Genomic DNA, 18,179 nt, shown 5'->3' on the forward strand with positions numbered 1-18,179 from the left:
TTATGTCCGAACATACCTACCCGCTCTGGACACAAAAATAACTTTTAGTTACTTTTGTGACTGTGTATACAGCTGTGGGATAGGGAGAGTTAACATTTGGAGCAGTAATGCAGAGAACTGTTTAACCATGCTTCAAACTCCAGAAAAACTACTAATTTTACTCTCAAGGAAACAACAGAGGGTGATATTATCCATAGCAGGTTTCCCCAGGAAGGGTCACCATATTTATACTTGATGAAACTACTGGTGATTTATGCTACTGATGTTTGTAATTTTCTCTTTCATGTATGTGAAGTATAATTAAATTTTGTTTTGTCCTCATTATTAGTCCTGATCATTAAATAAGATGTTTCATGGCCAAGCATGGGGCCTGTTGTCACAGAGCTGGGTTCCTCAATTTGCTTAACCTCTTCAAGTCTCAAAATTTTCAAGTGTCAAATTCACGAATATCTTTTGAAAAATTGAAATGCGGATAAAATAATCTTTTACTATATTTGAAAAGTGTTGAAAAATAATGAGTTATACATATGAAGTAACAAATTAAGATGAGCATCAGCACTCTTGAAAAACTTACCTTAGCTCTTCACATGGTTTTAGTGATGTTTGAATGTGTTCAGGAGCAGTTCCGTATTCAAACTAACTTCTTATAGCAAGTAACTTTCAGTATAAAAGGTGTGACACTTGAGAAGAGCTTGTTAACTCTGAAATGAACAGTTGTTAAGAAATTGTATACATTGACCATGTATAAGTTCTTAGTATAACAGTTATATCTCTTAAAACCTGTTTTAAAAGATAAAAGGGTTCTTAGAAGTCTAAATCTTTCTATCTAGCTTCTAAAGCCTCAAATGGTCTTCACAGAAAACTTGCTTTCTGATTCTGAATTGAGAATGGGTTAACTGGAATACTATGGGGAACTGATCTGAATAAATGCCGGTGGTTCGGCAGCACAAGAAACAGAGTGTGAAGGAAGCATGTTCACATGGCTCATTCTGCCCACAGTGAATCTTGTTCTAGAGAGGTGAACAGCAACGCAAATCACTTCCACCTTGCTCTTGTATATTCATAGATATTCAAAGAGGCTGTGATAAGGTCCAGGGACCTTGTCTTATAGCTGCTGCTTTCTCTCCTAGGAATTAATTATCTCCTTCGATGGAAAGGCTTTGTCAGAAGCAAGTATGTGGAACGACAGTGTGGAGAAACACCCACTGTGAAATGGGGAATAGTTTTCCCTTTGTGTGTGTGCATGGGAGTTCAGTTGTGTTTGACTGTTTGTGACCCCATGGAGCCTACCAGGCTTCTCTGTCTATGGAATTTTCCAGACGAGATTACATGAGTGTGTTGCCATTTCCTTCTCCAGGGGATCTTCCTGACCCAGGGATCAAACCCATGTCTCTTGTGTCTCCTGCATTGGCAGGCAAGTTCTTTACGAGCTGAGCCACTGGAGAAGCTCAGTATTCCCTTCACTTGGAAACTAAATCTGTGAGATTCCCTCTTTTCTATTAGGACCTGGATTGTTAAGAAAACTGAATGTCTTGTCAATAGCAAAGTGGCATAATTCCTGTGTGTGACATGTGATGAATCCCCATTGACTCCTGTCATAGGAGAGTTTGTATTTTCTTATCAATTATGAAAACTTTATTGGAAACCATTATTGATTGCTTGAGAGCTAGATCACTGAGGACATCAATTAATGGCAGCCTTTTAAAAGTTCTTGAGGAGGGGAGGAGCTAAGATGGCGGAGGAGTAGGATGGGGAGAACACTTTCTTCCCCACAAATTCATCAAAAGAACATTTAAATGCCGAGTAAATTCCACAAAACAACTTCTGAAGGCAGGCAGAGGACATCAGGCACCCAAAAAATTAACCCAAGTCTTCGAAAGGAGGTAGGAAAAAATCTAAAAGACAAAAAAAAAGACAAAAGAGGGAGGGACGGAGTTCTGTCCTGGGGAGGGAGTCTTAAAATAAGAGAAGTTTCCAAACACCAGGAAACCTTCTCACTGCTGAATCTGTGCTGAGCCTTGGAAGCACAGAGGGCAACATAACTGGGAGGAAAAATAAATAAACAATTAAAACCTGCAGATTGCGAGCCCTAAGGTAACTCCTCCAGCGGAGAAGGAGCACAGACGCCTGCACATGCCACTAGCAAGCGGGGGCTGGGCAGGGAGGCGCGGCGTGGGCCGCATCGCTTATTGTAAGGATCTGGCCTGAACGAGCGCTATCTGAGCGAAATAATTTGGGCTAGCAAACCAGTCTGTGGGATATCTACCACCTGAAAAGCCAGCCCTAGCCTAAGACACCGCCAGGCCCGCGCACAGAACAAAGGATTGAACAGAGATAGCCGGCTGCAGAGCATCCCCCTCCAGTGACAGGCAGCCGGAGCCGGAAGGGGGCAATCGCAGCCCCAGAGAGACATTATCTATAAAACTGTAAGCAGGCCCTTTTGCTAACTAAAACTCCTTGGGGGTCTGGACGGTCAACATCTGCCTGAGAAGGTGCACTGGTTGTACACCTAGATAACCGAGTGGCGGGGAGGCGATAAGTCGCAGCAATCGCGCTCACCAAACACCTCATCACCTGAGCTGCTCGGACCTGGGAAAGGCACAAAATGCAGGCCCAACCGAGTCTGCACCTCTGAGGTCTACCCAAGTGCCTGAACCTGAGTGGCTTGGACCTGAGACATGCAAGCAGCCCAGGGCCAGCCACGGATGGTTCCCCGTGCAGCAACCTAGAGCCAGAGCAGTGTGGGCAGGGAGGCTACATGCACCGTGATCGGGGGCAGGCCCAGTGTGGCTGAGGCACTGCGAGCACACGCCAGTGTCATTTGCTTGCAGCGTCCCTCCCTCCCCACAGTGTGACTGAACAAGTGAGCCTAAAAAAAAAAAAAAGTGTCCACCACATTCCCCTTTGTGTCAGGGCAGAAACCAGACACTGAAGAGACTAGCAAGAAGCTATAACAGAGGGAACCGCCTTGGAAGCTACAGGCAATAGATTAAACCCTGTGGTTAGTACCAGCTACATAGGAAGGGGCCTATAGATCTTGAGAAATATAAGTCAGACCAAGGAACTAGCCGAAAATGAACTGACCACACAATACCCACAACAAAACCAGAGAAAGTTGTAGACATATTTTTATGATCATACTTTCTTTCTTTTTTTTTTAATTAAAAAAAAATTTAAGTCCTCTTTTATTCCTTTAATTTTCACTTTTATAACCTACTATTACTTTGCTAAGAAAAAAAAAAAGGACCCTATTTTTTTTAAAGCAAACTTCATATATATATTTTTTATAATTTTTGTGACCTTGTTTTTTTTTTTTTTTCTCTTTTCTTCTTTTCTTTAACATTGTATTTTTGAAATTCCAATCTCTACTATAGATTTTTAATTTTAGCTTTTTGGTATTTGTTATCAATTTTGTCCCTATTTTTTTTTTTTTTTATAATTTTTGTGACTTTTTCCCCTCTCTCTTTCTTTCTCTTCTTCTTTTATATAACATTGTATAAATGAAATTCCAAACTCTACTCTAGATTTTTTAATTTATGCTTTTTGGTATTTGTTATCAATTTTTTACCCATATTTTCTTTATAATTTTTGCGACTTTGTTTTTGTTTGTTTTTTTAACACTCTTTCTTTTTCTTCTTTTTTTTAACACTGTACTTTTGAAATTCCAAACTCTACTCTAGATATTTAACTTTTGCTTTTTTGGTATTTGTTATCAATTTTGTACCTATATTTTCTTTATAATTTTTGCGACTTTGTTTTTGTTTGTTTGTTTTTTCTCTCTTTGTTCTCCTTCTTCTTTTCTTTAACATTGTATTTTTGAAAGTCCAAACTGTACTCTAGATTTTTAATTTTGCTTTTATGTATTTGTTACCAATTTTGTACCTTTAAGAACCCAATCTTCAGGACCCATTTTTCACTAGGGAGCGAGATTACTGGCTTGACTGCTGTCTCTCCCTTTGGACTCTCCTTTTTCTCCACCAGGTCGCCTGTGTCTCCTCCATAACCCCTCTCTACTCTACGAACTCTGTGAATTTATGTGTGTTCCAGATGGTGGAGAACACTTAGGGAACTGATTACTGGCTGGATCTGTCTCTCTCCTTTTCTTTCCCTCCTTTTATCCTCCTGGCCACCTCTGTCTCCTTCCTCCTTCTTCTCTTCTCTGTATAACTCCGTGAACATCTCTGAGCGGTCCAGTTGTGGAGTGCACATAAGGAAGTGATTACTGGCTAGCCCACTCTCTCCTCTATTGATTCCACCTCATCTCATTCGGGTCACCTCTAACTCCCTCCTCCCTCTTTTCTTTTCCATGTAACGCTGTGAACCTCTCTGGGTGACCCTCACGGTTGAGAAACTTTTCATCTTTAATGTAGATGTTTTATCAATTGTGCTGTATAGAAGGAGAAGTTTTGAAACTACTGTAAAAATAAGACCAATAACTGGAAGCAGGAAGCTTAAGTACAAACCCTGATTCCAGGGAACTCTTGACTCCAAGGAACATTAATTGACAGGAGCTCATCAAACGCCTCCATACCTACACTGAAACCAAGCACCACACAAGGGCCAACAAGTTCCAGGGCAAGACATACCAAGCAAATTCTCCAGCAACACAGGAACACAGCCCTGAGCTCCAAGACACAGGCTGCCCAAAGTCACTCCAAAACCATAGACATGTCATAACTCACTACTGGACACTTCATTGCACTCCAGAGAGAAGAAATCCAGCTCCACCCACCAGAACACCGACACAAGCTTCCCTAACCAAGAAACCTTGACAAGCCACCTGTACAAACCCGCACACACCGAGGAAATGCCACAATAAAGAGAACTCCACAAACTGCCAGAATACAGAAAGGACACCCCAAACTCAGCAATTGAAACAAGATGAAGAGACAGAGGAATACCCAGCAGATAAAGGAGCAGGATAAATGCCCACCAAATCAAACAAAAGAGGAAGAGATAGGGAATCTACCTGATAAAGAATTCCGAATAATGATAGTGAAATTGATCCAAAATCTTGAAATCAAAATGGAATCACAGATAAATAGCCTGGAGACAAGGATTGAGAAGAGGCAATAAAGGTTTAACAAGGACCTAGAAGAAATAAAAAAGAGTCAATATATAATGAATAATGCAATAAATGAGATCAAAAACACTCTGGAGGCAACAAATAGTAGAATAACAGAGGCAGAAGATAGGATTAGTGAATTAGAAGATAGAATGGTGGAAATAAATGAATCAGAGAGGAAAAAAGAAAAAGGAATTAAAAGAAATGAGGACAATCTCAGAGACCTCCAGGACAATATTAAACACTACAACATTCGAATCATATGTGTCCCAGAAGAAGAAGACAAAAAGAAAGACCATGACAAAATACTTGAGGAGATAATAGTTGAAGACTTCCCTAAAATAGGGAAGGAAAAAATCACTCAAGTCCAAGAAACCCAGAGAGTCCCAAACAGGATAAACCCAAGGCGAAACACCCAAGACACATATTAATCAAATTAACAAAGATCAAACACAAAGAACAAATATTAAAAGCAGCAAGGGAAAAACAACAAATAACACACAAGGGAATACCCATAAAGATAACAGCTGATCTTTCAATAGAAACTCTTCAAGCCAGGAGGGAATGGCAAGACATACTTAAAGTGATGAAAGAAAATAACCTACAGCCCAGATTATTGTACCCAGGAAGGATCTCATTCAAATATGAAGGAGAAATCAAAAGCTTTACAGACAAGCAAAAGCTGAGAGAATTCAGCACCACCAAACCAGCTCTCCAACAAATACTAAAGGATATTCTCTAGACAGGAAACACAAAAAGAGTATATAAATTCGAACCCAAAACAATAAAGTAAATGGCAATGGGATCATACTTATCAATAATTACATTAAACGTAAATGTGTTGAATGCCCCAACCAAAAGTCAAAGACTGGCTGAGTGGATACAAAAACAAGACCCCTACCTATGCTGTCTACAAGAGACCCACCTCAAAACAGGGGACACATACAGACTGAAAGTGAAGGGCTAGAAAAAGTTTTTCCATGCAAATAGGGACCAAAAGAAAGCAGGAGTAGCAACACTCATATCAGATAAAATAGACTTTAAAACAAAGGCTGTGAAAAGAGACAAAGAAGGTAACTACATAATGATCAAAGGATCAATCCAAGAAGAAGATATAACCATTATAAATATATATGCACCCAACAGGGGAGCACCGCAGTATGTAAGACAATGCTAACAAGTATGAAAGGAGAAATTAACAATAACACAGTAATAGTGGGAGACTTTAATACTCCACTCACACCTATGGATAGATCAACTAAACAGAAAATTAACAAGGAAACACAAACTTTAAACGATACAATAACCAGTTAGACCTAATTGATATGTATAGGACATTTCATCCCAAAACAATGAATTTCACCTTTTCTAAAGCGCACATGGAACCTGCTCCAGGATAGATCACATTCTGGGCCATAAATCTAGCCTTGGTAAATTCAAAAAAATGGAAATCATTCCAAGTGTCTTTTCTGACCACAATGCAGTAAGATTAGATTTCAATTACAGAAGAAAAACTGTTAAAAATTCCAACATATGGAGGCTGAACAACACGCTGCTGAATAACCAACAAATCACAGAAGAAATCAAAAAAGAAATCAAAATTTGCATAGAAATGAATGAAAATGAAAACACAACAACCCAAAACCTGTGGGACAGTGTAAAAGCAGTCCTAAGGGGAAAGTTCATAGCAATACAGGCACGCCTCAAGAAACAAGAAAAAAGTCAAATAAATAACCTAACTCTACACCTAAAGCAACTAGAAAAGAAAGAAATGAAGAACCCCAGGGTTAGTAGAAGGAACGAAAGCTTAAAAATTAGGGCAGAAATAAATGCAAAAGAAACAAAAGAGACCATAGCAAAAATCAACAAAGCCAAAAGCTGGTTCTTTGAAAGGATAAATAAAATTGACAAACCCTTAGCCAAACTCATCAAGAAACAAAGGGAGAAAAATCAAATCCATAAAATTAGAAATGAAAATGGAGAGATCACAACAGACAACACAGAAATACAAAGGATCATAAGAGACTACTATCAACAATTAGATGCCAATAAATTGGACAACGTGGAAGAAATGGACAAATTCTTAGAAAAGTACAACTTTCCGTAACTGGACCAGGAAGAAATAGAAAATCTTAACAGACCCATCACAAGCACGGAAATTGAAACTGTAATCAAAAATCTTCCAGCAAACAAAAGCCCAGGTCCAGACGGCTTCACAGCTGAATTCTACCAAAAATTTAGAGAAGAGCTAACACCTATCCTGCTCAAACTCTTCCAGAAAATTACAGAGGAAGGTAAACTTCCAAACTTATTCTATGAGGCCACCATCACCCTAATACCAAAACCTGACAAAGATCCCACAAAAAAAAGAAAACTACAGGCCAATATCACTGATGAACACACATGCAAAAGTCCTTAACAAAATTCTAGCAATCAGAATCCAACAACACATTAAAAAGATCATACACCATGACCAAGTGGGCTTTATCCCAGGGATGCAAGGATTCTTCAATATCCGCAAATCAATGTATGTAATACACCACATTAACAAATTGAAAAATAAAAACCATATGATTATCTCAATAGATGCAGAGAAAGCCTTTGACAAAATTCAACATCCATTTATGATAAAAACTCTCCAGAAAGTAGGAATAGATGGAACATACCTCAACATAATCAAAGCTATATATGACAAACCCACAGCAAACATTATCCTCAATGGTGAAAAATTGAAAGCATTTCCTCTAAAGTCAGGAACAAGACAAGGGTACCCACTTTCACCATTATTATTCAACATAGTTTTGGAAGTTTTGGCCACAGCAATCAGAGCAGAAAAAGAACTAAAAGGAATCCAAATTGGAAAAGAAGAAGTAAAACTCTCACTGTTTGCAGATGACACGATCCTCTACATAGAAAACCCTAAAGACTCCACCAGAAATTTACTAGAACTAATCAATGACTATAGTAAAGCTGCAGGATGTAAAATCAACACACAGAAATCCCTTTCATTCCTATACACTAATAATGAGAAAACAGAAAGAGAAATTAAGGAAACAATTCCATTCACCATTGCAACGGAAAGAATACATTTCTTATGAATATATCTGCCTAATGAAACTAATGAGCTATATATAGAAAACTATAAAACACTGGTGAAAGAAATCAAAGAGGATATTAATAGATGGAGAAATATACCATGTTCATGGATTGGAAGAATCAATATAGTGAAAATGAGTATACTACCCAAAGCAATTTATAGATTCAATGTAATCCCTATCAAGCTACCAACGGTATTCTTCACAGAGCCAGAACAAATAATTTCACAATTTGTATGGAAATACAAAAAACCTCGAATAGCCAAAGCGATCTTGAGAAAGAAGAATGGAACTGGAGGAATCAACCTACCTGATTTCAGGCTCTACTACAAAGCCACTATGGTACTGGCACAAAGACAGAAATATAGATCAATGGAACAAAATAGAAAGCCCAGAGATAAATCCACGCACCTATGGACAACTTATCTTTGACAAAGGAGGCAAGATTATACAATGGATTAAAGACAATCTCTTTAACAAGTGGTGCTGGGAAAACTGGTCAACCACTTGTAAAAGAATGAAACTAGAGCACTTTCTAACACCATACACAAAAATAAACTGAACATGGATTAAAGATCTCAACGTAAGACCAGAAACTATAAAACTCCTAGAGGAGAACATAGGCAAAACACTCTCTGACATACATCACAGCAGGATCCTCTATGACCCACCTCCTAGAATATTGGAAATAAAAGCAAAAATAAACAAATGGGACCTAATTAAACTTAAAAGCTTCTGCACAACAAAAGGAACTATAAGGAGGTGAAAAGACACCCTTCAGAATGGGAGAAAATAATAGCAAATGAAGCAACTGACAAACAACTAATCTCAAAAATATACAAGCAACTCCTACAGCTCAATTCCAGAAAAATAAACGACCCAATCAAAAAATGGGCCAAAGAACTAAATAGACATTTCTCCAAAGAACATACAGAAGGCTAACAAACACATGAAAAGAGGCTCAACATCACTCATTATCAGAGAAATGCAAATCAAAACCACAATGAGGTACCATTTCACGCCAGTCAGAATGGCTGCGATCCAAAAGTCTACAAGCAATAAATGCTGGAGAGGGTGTGTAGAAAAGGGAACCCTCTTACACTGTTGGTGGGAATGCAAACTAGTACAGCCACTTTGGAGAACAGTGTGGAGATTCCTTAAAAAACTGGAAATAGAACTGCCTTATGGTCCAGCAATCCCACTGCTGGGCATACACACTGAGGAAACCAGAATTGAAAGAGACACGTGTACCCCAATGTTCATCGCAGCATTGTTTATAATAGCCAGGACATGGAAGCAAGCTAGATGTCCATCAACAGATGAATGTATAAGAAAGCTGTGATACATATACACAATGGAGTACTACTCAGCCATTAAAAAGGATATATTTGAATCAGTTTTAATGAGGTGGATGAAACTGCAGCCTATTATACAGAGTGAAGTAAGCCAGAAAGAAAAACACCAATACAGTACACTAACGCATATATATGGAATTTAGAAAGATGGTAACAATAACCCCGTATACGAGACAGCAAAAGAGACACTGATGTATAGAACATTCTTTTGGACTCTGTGGGAGAAGGAGAGGGTGGGATGATTTGGGAGAATGGCATTGAAATACGTAAAATATTATGTATGAAAGGAGTCACCAGTCCAGGTTCGATGCACAATACTGGATGCTTGGGGCTGGTGCGCTGGGATGACCCAGAGGGATGGTATGGGGAAGGAGGAGGGTTCAGGATGGGGAACACATGTATACCTGTGGCGGATTCATTTTAAATTTTTAAAAATAAAATAATAATAATAAAAAAAGAAGAGAAAAGCAAAGATGAAAAGTAAAGATATAAACAACTGAATACAGAGTTCCAAAGAATAGCCAGAAGAGATAAGAAAGCCTTCTTCAGCAATCAATGCAAAGAAATAGAGGAAAACAACAGAATGGGAAAGACTAGGGATCTCTTCAAGAAATTCAGAGATACCAAAGGAAAATTTCATGCAAAGATGGGCTCGATAAAGGCAGAAATGGTATGGACCTAACAGAAGCAGAAGACATTAAGAAGAGATGGCAAGAACACAGAAGAACTATACAAAAAAGATCTTCACGACTCAGATAATCACGATGGTGTGATCACTGACCTAGAGCCAGACATCCTGGAATGTGAAGTCAAGTGGGCCTTAGAAAGCATCACTACGAATAAAGCTAGTGGAGGTGATGGAATTGAAGTTGAGTTATTCCAAATTCTGAAAGATGATGCTGTGAAAGTGCTGCACTCAATATGCCAGCAAATTTGAAAAACTCAGCAGTGGCCACAAGACTGGAAAAGATCAGTTTTCATTCCAATCCCTAAAAAGGCAATGCCAAAAAATGCACAAACTACTGCACAATTGCACTCATCTCACATGCTAGTAAAGTAATGCTCAAAAATCTCCAAGCCAGGCTTCAGCAATATGTGAACTGGGAACTTCCTGATGTTCAAGCTGGTTTTTCCAAAAGACAGAGGAACCAGAGTTCAAATTGCCAACATTCGCTGGATCATGGAAAAAGCAAGAGAGTTTCAGAAAAACATCTATTTCTGCTTTATTGACTATGCCAAAGCATTTGAGCGTGTGGATCACAAAAAACTGTGGAAAAATCTGAAAGAGATGGGAATACCAGACCACCTGACCTGCCTCTTGAGAAATTTGTATGCAGGTCAGGAAGCAACAGTTAGAACTGGACATGGAACAACAGACTGGTTCCAAATAGTAAAAGGAGTACGTCAAGGCTGTATATTGTCATCCTGTTTATTTAACTTCTATGCAGAGTATATCATGAGAAATGCTGGACTGGAAGAAACAAAAACTGGAATCAAGATTGCCAGGAGAAATATCAATAACCTCAGATATGCAGATGACACCACCCTTATGGCAGAAAGTGAAGTGGAACTCAAAAGCCTCTTGATGAAAGTGAAAGTGGAGACTGAAAAATTTGGCTTAAAGCTCAACATTCAGAAAACGAAGATCATGGCATCTGGTCCCATCACCTCATGGGAAATAGATGGGGAAACAGTGGAAACAGTGTCAGACTTTATTTTTTTGGGCTCCCAGATCACTGCAGATGGTGACTGCAGCCATGAAATTAAAAGACGTTTACTCCTTGGAAGGAAGGTTATTACCAACCTAGATAGCATATTCAAAAGCAGAGGCATTACTTTGCCAACAAAGGTTTGTCTAGTCAAGGCTATGGTTTTTCCAGTGATCATATATGGATGTGAAAGTTGGACTGTGAATAAGGCTGAGCGCTGAAGAATTGATGCTTTTGAACTGTGGTGTTGGAGATGACTCTCGAGAGTCCCTTGGAGTGCCAGGAGATGCAACCAGTCCATTCTGAGGGAGATCAGCCCTGGGATTTCTTTGGAAGGAATGATGCTAAAGCCGAAACTCCAGTACTTTGCCTACTTCATGTGAAGTGTTGACTCATTGGAAAAGACTCTGATGCTGGGAAGGATTGGGGGGCAGGAGGAGAAGTGGATGACAGAGGATGAGATAGCTGGATGACATCACTGACTCGATGGACATGATTTGAGTGAATTCCGGGAGATGGTGATGGACAGGGAGGTCTGGCGTGCTGTGATTCATGTAGTTGCAAAGAGTTGGACACGAGTGAGCGACTGATCTGATCTGGTCTGATCAGCTTCTGCCCAATTTCAATCCTTCCACTCCCTTCAAACACACATCTCTTTGAACTTGTCCTGTATCATTCTTTACCTTGTTCACTAGCTCCAGCTGCAATGGCCTTGCTTTTGCCCATGAACCTTTGAACTAAATCTCTTTATTCTCCCAATACTCTTCCTCGAGACCTCCATCTGGTTGGATCATGGTCCCCACTCAGACTGCAGTTCTCCTGTCACCTCCTTAGAAGTATTCTTCAGCCCCCACTATAAAATAATTGTCTATCTCCCCAAATTGCTCTCTATCACATCAGTCTATTACCTTTTCTCTACAGCATCTTCATCATCTGATTACTTCATTTACTTGTTTATTATCTCTCTCTTCTAATTAGTATGTAAACTCCATGTAGTAGAGGTATTGGCTGTTTTAGTCACTACTGGATTTCCAGTACATAGAGTAGACTTGGAATAGAGTAAATGCTTAATAAATATTTTCCGAATAAAAGGCTATGACTTCTAGTTACCCCTTTTAAGAGTAAATGCAGGACTTCCCTGATGGTACAGTGGATAAGAATCTGCCTGCCAATGCAGGGGACATAGGTTTGATCCCAGGTCTGGGAAGGTGCCACATCTACTGAGCCTGTGCCCTAGAGCCTGCAACCCGCCACGACTGAGCTTGCATGCTGCCATCATTGATGCCCCCATGTGCCTAGAGCATGTGCTCTACAACAGGAGACGCCACTGCAATGAGAAGCTGTGCACCGCAGCGATGTGTAGCCTTCGCTCCTCACAGCTAGAGAAAGCCTGCAAGCAGCAAGGAACACCCAGCACAGCCTAAACAAATAACTAGAGTAAATGCATTTTTAAAAGGGACACTTGTTAACTGGTTGCTTCTGAAATTGATGATGGTAACTTTTATTCTTGTTGATAAATTGAAATGGGGAAGTTTAGATCAGTTTAGTATATCAGTTAGGATTCCTATCTGATGATGGAATCTCCATAGGGAGTTTAAGTAGAAAAGGTACATGATAATGTGATTAAATCTTAAAGAATCTTTGAAAGGGTTAGCTCCTGGTTGGAAGAATGTGTATCCTGCTGTTCTTGGATGAAGTAGTCTATAGATGTCAAGTATATCCAGTCGATTGAAGCTGTTGAGTTTAGCTATGCCCTTACTGGTTTTATGCCTACAGGATCTGTCCATTTCTAATAGTGGATTTTTTATAGTTAGAAGTCTCAAACTCTAATTACCTTCTTAAGTTGTTCCATTTTTTGTTGTCTGACTTTATTATTAGAGTTTTATGTGAATGCAAGCTGAGTTTATCCTGATTTTTTTTTGTTTTATTAACTATTATATCCATAGCTCATAGAATAAAACCTGGAAAAAAATAGATGTTCAATTTTTAAAAAAATAATGAATGATTAGATAGCTATTGCAACTACCTTGGAGATAAGAATTTCATGTGTTCAACTTCACACTTCTACAGAAAAAAGTTGATTAGGTAAAAGAAAACAAAAAGTCTTGCTATGGAAAGTAGAGAAAGTGTCAAACTCATCTTCACTGGAACAAAATGACAGGCCGATATTTCATTTTCAGCTGGCAATATTTCCATAATGGTTCTGAGGCTGTTTGTTTGCTTGTTTGTTTTTCTCTTGTTACATATTCCTTGCCCTAGTTATGTGATGCGATTGGTTTAACAGGGTTTTGTTTTTTTTTAATATGTAGATGTTCTTTTAAGATTTGGTGGAAAATCCCATTGAATTTAATTAAACAGCAATCAGATTTGGATACATTCCAATTGCAGGACTCCATGATTAACATCATGAGAAGGTACAGTACCATCATGACATTTTCTTGTTTAAGTAGACGATGTTGTCCTTTTAAGAGCTAATGAATGAAGGAGATGCTTTAGTAGGCTTCAACCATGATATAAAAAAGACACAAGAATGCCATCTCCAAATCTAAAGTAGAACTATTTGGCCATACCAATACAATAGAACGAGACTGGTTAAACATCGGAAAGGTAGTTATTCTTTATTGATATTACTAGAACAGAATGAATAAGATAAAAAGCTCCCTGGTAGAATAGCTACTGTTATCTTCATATGTAGACACAGGATGACTCAGGAATTTTTTTTTAGTTTCTGAGAAACTTTTCTAATGGGAAATTTTTAGTTTTTCTTGTATCATGATTCCTCTGAAATGAAGCTACAATGTAGGTAATAATTTTCTGAGATACTTGGAAGACCATGGAGAAAATGAACAGACAAAGGCATATGCAATCAAATATGCTTTCAAAGAACAATGCAGCTTTTTGCCCTCGATGAGTAAAGCAGATGGCCCAGAGACTTCTGGTCTTCATGAGTGGGAAAAAAATCCTCCTTCAAATTGTGAGCAAGTTTCCAAAAGGTAAGACTTAAGTTAATAGTGGAAACCAGGCTTTGCATTTGTATAAATTTCTGTATTACAGTATATAGGAAATCATATCGCTTGAGTTTCTAAGAACTGAAATTAAAAAAATAAAATAAAAACCAACTGCTGACCATAGAGAAAATGAAATAAATTAGAGTTAGATTCCAATTCCAGGCCTGTCATTTAAAAGCAGGTAACTTTGGGAAAGTTAATTTAAAATTCTGAGCCTCAATTTTTTTAAAATTCTAAATTGGAGATTTTTTTTTTTTGTCATTGTGAACATAAAGTGTGATACTTTACATTACATTACATTACATAGGAAATCACATGGCTTGAGTTTCTAAGAGCTGAAAATTAAAAAAATAAAACTGCTGGCCATAGACAAAATGAAATATAATTATATATTATATAAATATAATTATATATACTTACATGAGTATACTTGGGCTTCCCCAGTGGCTCAGTGGTAAAGAATCCACCTGCAATGAAGGAGAAACAGGACACATAGGTTTGATCCCTAGGTCAGGAAGATCCCCTGAAGGAGGGTATAGCAACCCACTCCAATATTCTTGCCTGGGAAATCCTATGGACAAAGGAGCTTGGCAGGCTACAGTCCATAGGGTCACAAAGAGTTGGACACGACTAAAGTGACTGGGCACATGTTTATATATATGCATGTGTATATCTGATGTTGTAAATATATATGGATGTAACATTTGAACATACTTTTGCATAACAAGTGAAATTATAGATGTTCTTCTAGTCTTGGTATTTCTTTTCATTAAGATATTTTGGTCTATATTAATGAAAACAGTTGAATAAAAATGATTGTTTTCTCATCATGTTTTACATTTAAGAGAGGTATAAGCTTGCTGATATGCTTAAATTGAATTTCTGATATTTTGGAAAAAAAAAGTGAAGATTGATTATCCATATTGGTTCAAGAACTCTGTTACATACATACATGTAGCCCACTAGATACTCACAAAAACTCAGTTAAGTATTTATGACTCAGAGTGGTTACCCACTTACTTAAAGTATTACACCTAGATTTATAAAAGTATATATTACAGGCTTTGAAATATCTTTCATGATAAAAATGATATATATTTTCTAAAAGAAGAGTTGTACAGACATTTGATTTACACATATTAATGATGAAGTTGATCTAAAACCCAGTTTCATAAGGCTTTTGGCTCTCATGTCATATAAACTGGCCTCTGGAGTAGAAAGAGACATTTATGATCAAATATAATAGTCAGTTTGTAAATGGAAACCTCCTCAAGGGATGTTCAATATCACTGAGTATCAAGTGGAACAAGATTAGAACGTGGCTGGTTAGGACTTATATGCTATTTGTCATGAAAAGGTTGAAAAATGAAGTCAGGAGCCATCTTTGAACCTCAAGAGGTATCCTTACCTGGAAAAGAAGGAGAGTGTTAATGAAAAGATGCTTCCACATTTACACTCCTATTTTCATCCTCTGATAGCATCACTCCTGGTATAGGGCCTGACCATTAATGAATTAGTAGACACTATGAGATGTCTCTGAGTTTACGTTACCTGAAAAATGTGACTCAAGGTTAAGTAGCCGGTAAACGGTAAATAGTTGTACCGTTCTACAATATGTTCCATCATTTTAGAGGTAAAATGTTTCTGATCTCTGAAATTACATTCTACAAAAGAATAAATGGAACTATAGAGATGGAAAAGCACTTTGCCTATCTGAGGGCTAATGTAAAGTCTTAGCCGAGTGAACATAGAGAATTGTAATACATCGGCTTGGGGAGGCAATATCTGGAACAGTGATTATTATGGCTTATATGATATAGCTGGATTGAAGACATTTCTATGTCTTTACGAGATAGTTGAAAAGGCTACTTGCTGGCTGTGAACAGGAATCCAAAAGGTAAATTTATAATAGTTAATAGTAGATGCAGATGTTTCAGTTGTGTAACTTTATTTACTATGTATGAAATTGCAAACTTGGATTTATAAGAGTTGAAAAGTTGAAAACCTTTTCCTGAAATCACAAGATTTTTGAAGTGAACTAGTTTAAAATTCAATTTCTCTCACTGAAAAATGTATGATTTTGAGAAAATCAAATATTATAAGCCTGTTTCTTTAAAAAATTAAGTTAATATTTCTTACTGTGAAGACTAAATTTTATACATTAATGTGATTTTATAGGAGAAGGCAACGGCACCCCACTCTAGTACTCTTGCTTGGGAAACCCCATGGATGGAGGAGCCTGGTAGGCTGCAGTCCATGGGGTCGCTAAGAGTCGGGCACGACTGAGCGATTTCACTTTCACTTTTCACTTTCCTGCATTGGAGAAGGAAATGGCAACCCGGTCCAGTGTTCTTGCTTGGAGAATCCCAGGGACAGAGGAGCCTAGTGGGCTGCCGTCTATGAGGTCGTACAGAGTCGGACACGACTGAAGCGACTTAGCAGAAGTAGCAGCAGTGATTTTATAAGTGCAGAGAGTACATGCATTTATATATATGGAGATATGAAACATCAGTGTAAGCATGGAGATTTGTGTGTCCCTACTGCTACTGCTACGGCTATGGATGGAGGAGCCTGGTAGGCTGTAATCCATGGGGTCGCTCAGAGTCGGACATGACTGAGCGACTTCACTTTCACTTTTCCACATCCGTGGAATTCCCTATTTATTTCCTATAAAACTCAGCTGAAGTATTGTTTTCGTTGAGAAACCTTCCCAGATCCAGAGTTGACTATAGATATTCTGGCAATGTGAGCCCTTATCCTGAATATATGTAGTGACACTTATAAAATGAGTTGGTGTGGCCTGACCCCTCATTATACGTCTAATCACTGAGAATAGGGGAACATTCTGGTTTGACTTCATGATCCTAATGTCAGGTTTAACACACTGAGTGAATAAAGTACATTAAGCTTATAAGCCATGTAAAGGTGTTTTTAATTTTTTGATTTGATTGATAGGTAAACTGTTCCTCATATCTGAAGTCAGCACCTATAAGGAATAGATGGAACCAAGAAGCAATGTGACTCACTTTGTCCTCCTGGGCCTCACACAGAATCCCAAGGAGCAGAAAGTCCTTTTGGTTCTGTTCTTGTTCTTCTACATTTTGACCATGTTGGGCAACATGCTTATTGTGGTGACTGTAACATTTAGTAAGACCCTGAACTCACCGATGTACTTTTTTCTTGCTAGCTTATCATTTATGGATGTCATTTATTCCTCATCTATTTCTCCCAAGCTGATTTCAAGCTTGTTCATGGGGAAAAATACCATATCCTTCGAATCCTGTATGACCCAGCTGTTTACAGAGCATTTCTTTGGTGGATCAGAGGTCTTCCTTCTGCTGGTGATGGCCTATGACCGCTATGTGGCCATCTGCAAGCCCTTGCATTACTTGGTGATCATGAGGCAATGGGTGTGTGTTGTGCTGCTGGTGGTGTCCTGGGTTGGAGGTTTTCTGCACTCAATTGTTCAACTTAGCACTATTTTTGGGCTCCCATTCTGTGGCCCCAATATCATTGATCATTTTTTCTGTGACATGTACCCTCTATTGAAACTCGTCTGTACTGACACTTATGTCATTGGCCTCTTAGTAGCGGCAAATGGAGGACTAATCTGCACTATAGTGTTTCTGCTCTTGCTCGTCTCCTATGGAGTCATCCTGCACTCTCTGAAGAACCTGAGTCAGGAAGGGAGGCGGAAAGCCCTCCAGACCTGTGGTTCCCACATCACTGTGGTTGTCTGCTTCTTCGTTCCCTGCATTTTCATGTATGTGAGACCTGCTAAGACCTTCCCTATTGACAAATCATTAAGTGTGTTTTATACAGTCATAACCCCCATGCTGAATCCATTAATCTACACTCTGAGAAACTCAGAGATGACAAATGCCATGAATAAGCTTTGGAGAAGGAACATGGCATTTTATGGTAAAAAAGTGCATCCTCCACCATGA

The 18,179-nt window shown here is 38.6% G+C and overlaps 1 protein-coding gene across 1 annotated transcript; it reads left to right on the forward strand.

Annotated features, from left to right (window-relative positions):
* Positions 1-17,231: 17,231 nt before the first annotated feature.
* Positions 17,232-18,179, forward strand: LOC129627875 (olfactory receptor 4A47). Its single transcript, XM_055547338.1, has one exon. It carries the CDS (start codon positions 17,232-17,234, stop codon positions 18,177-18,179), a length of 948 nt encoding a protein of 315 aa, XP_055403313.1.

This window comes from Bubalus kerabau, chromosome 15, assembly GCF_029407905.1.
Source record: "Bubalus kerabau isolate K-KA32 ecotype Philippines breed swamp buffalo chromosome 15, PCC_UOA_SB_1v2, whole genome shotgun sequence".
Classification (NCBI taxonomy): domain Eukaryota; kingdom Metazoa; phylum Chordata; class Mammalia; order Artiodactyla; family Bovidae; genus Bubalus; species Bubalus kerabau.

Coding starts and splice junctions, on each gene's coding strand:
- LOC129627875 (XM_055547338.1), top strand. CDS start 17,232: ATGGAACCAAGAAGCAATGTGACTCACTTTGTCCTCCTGGGCCTCACA.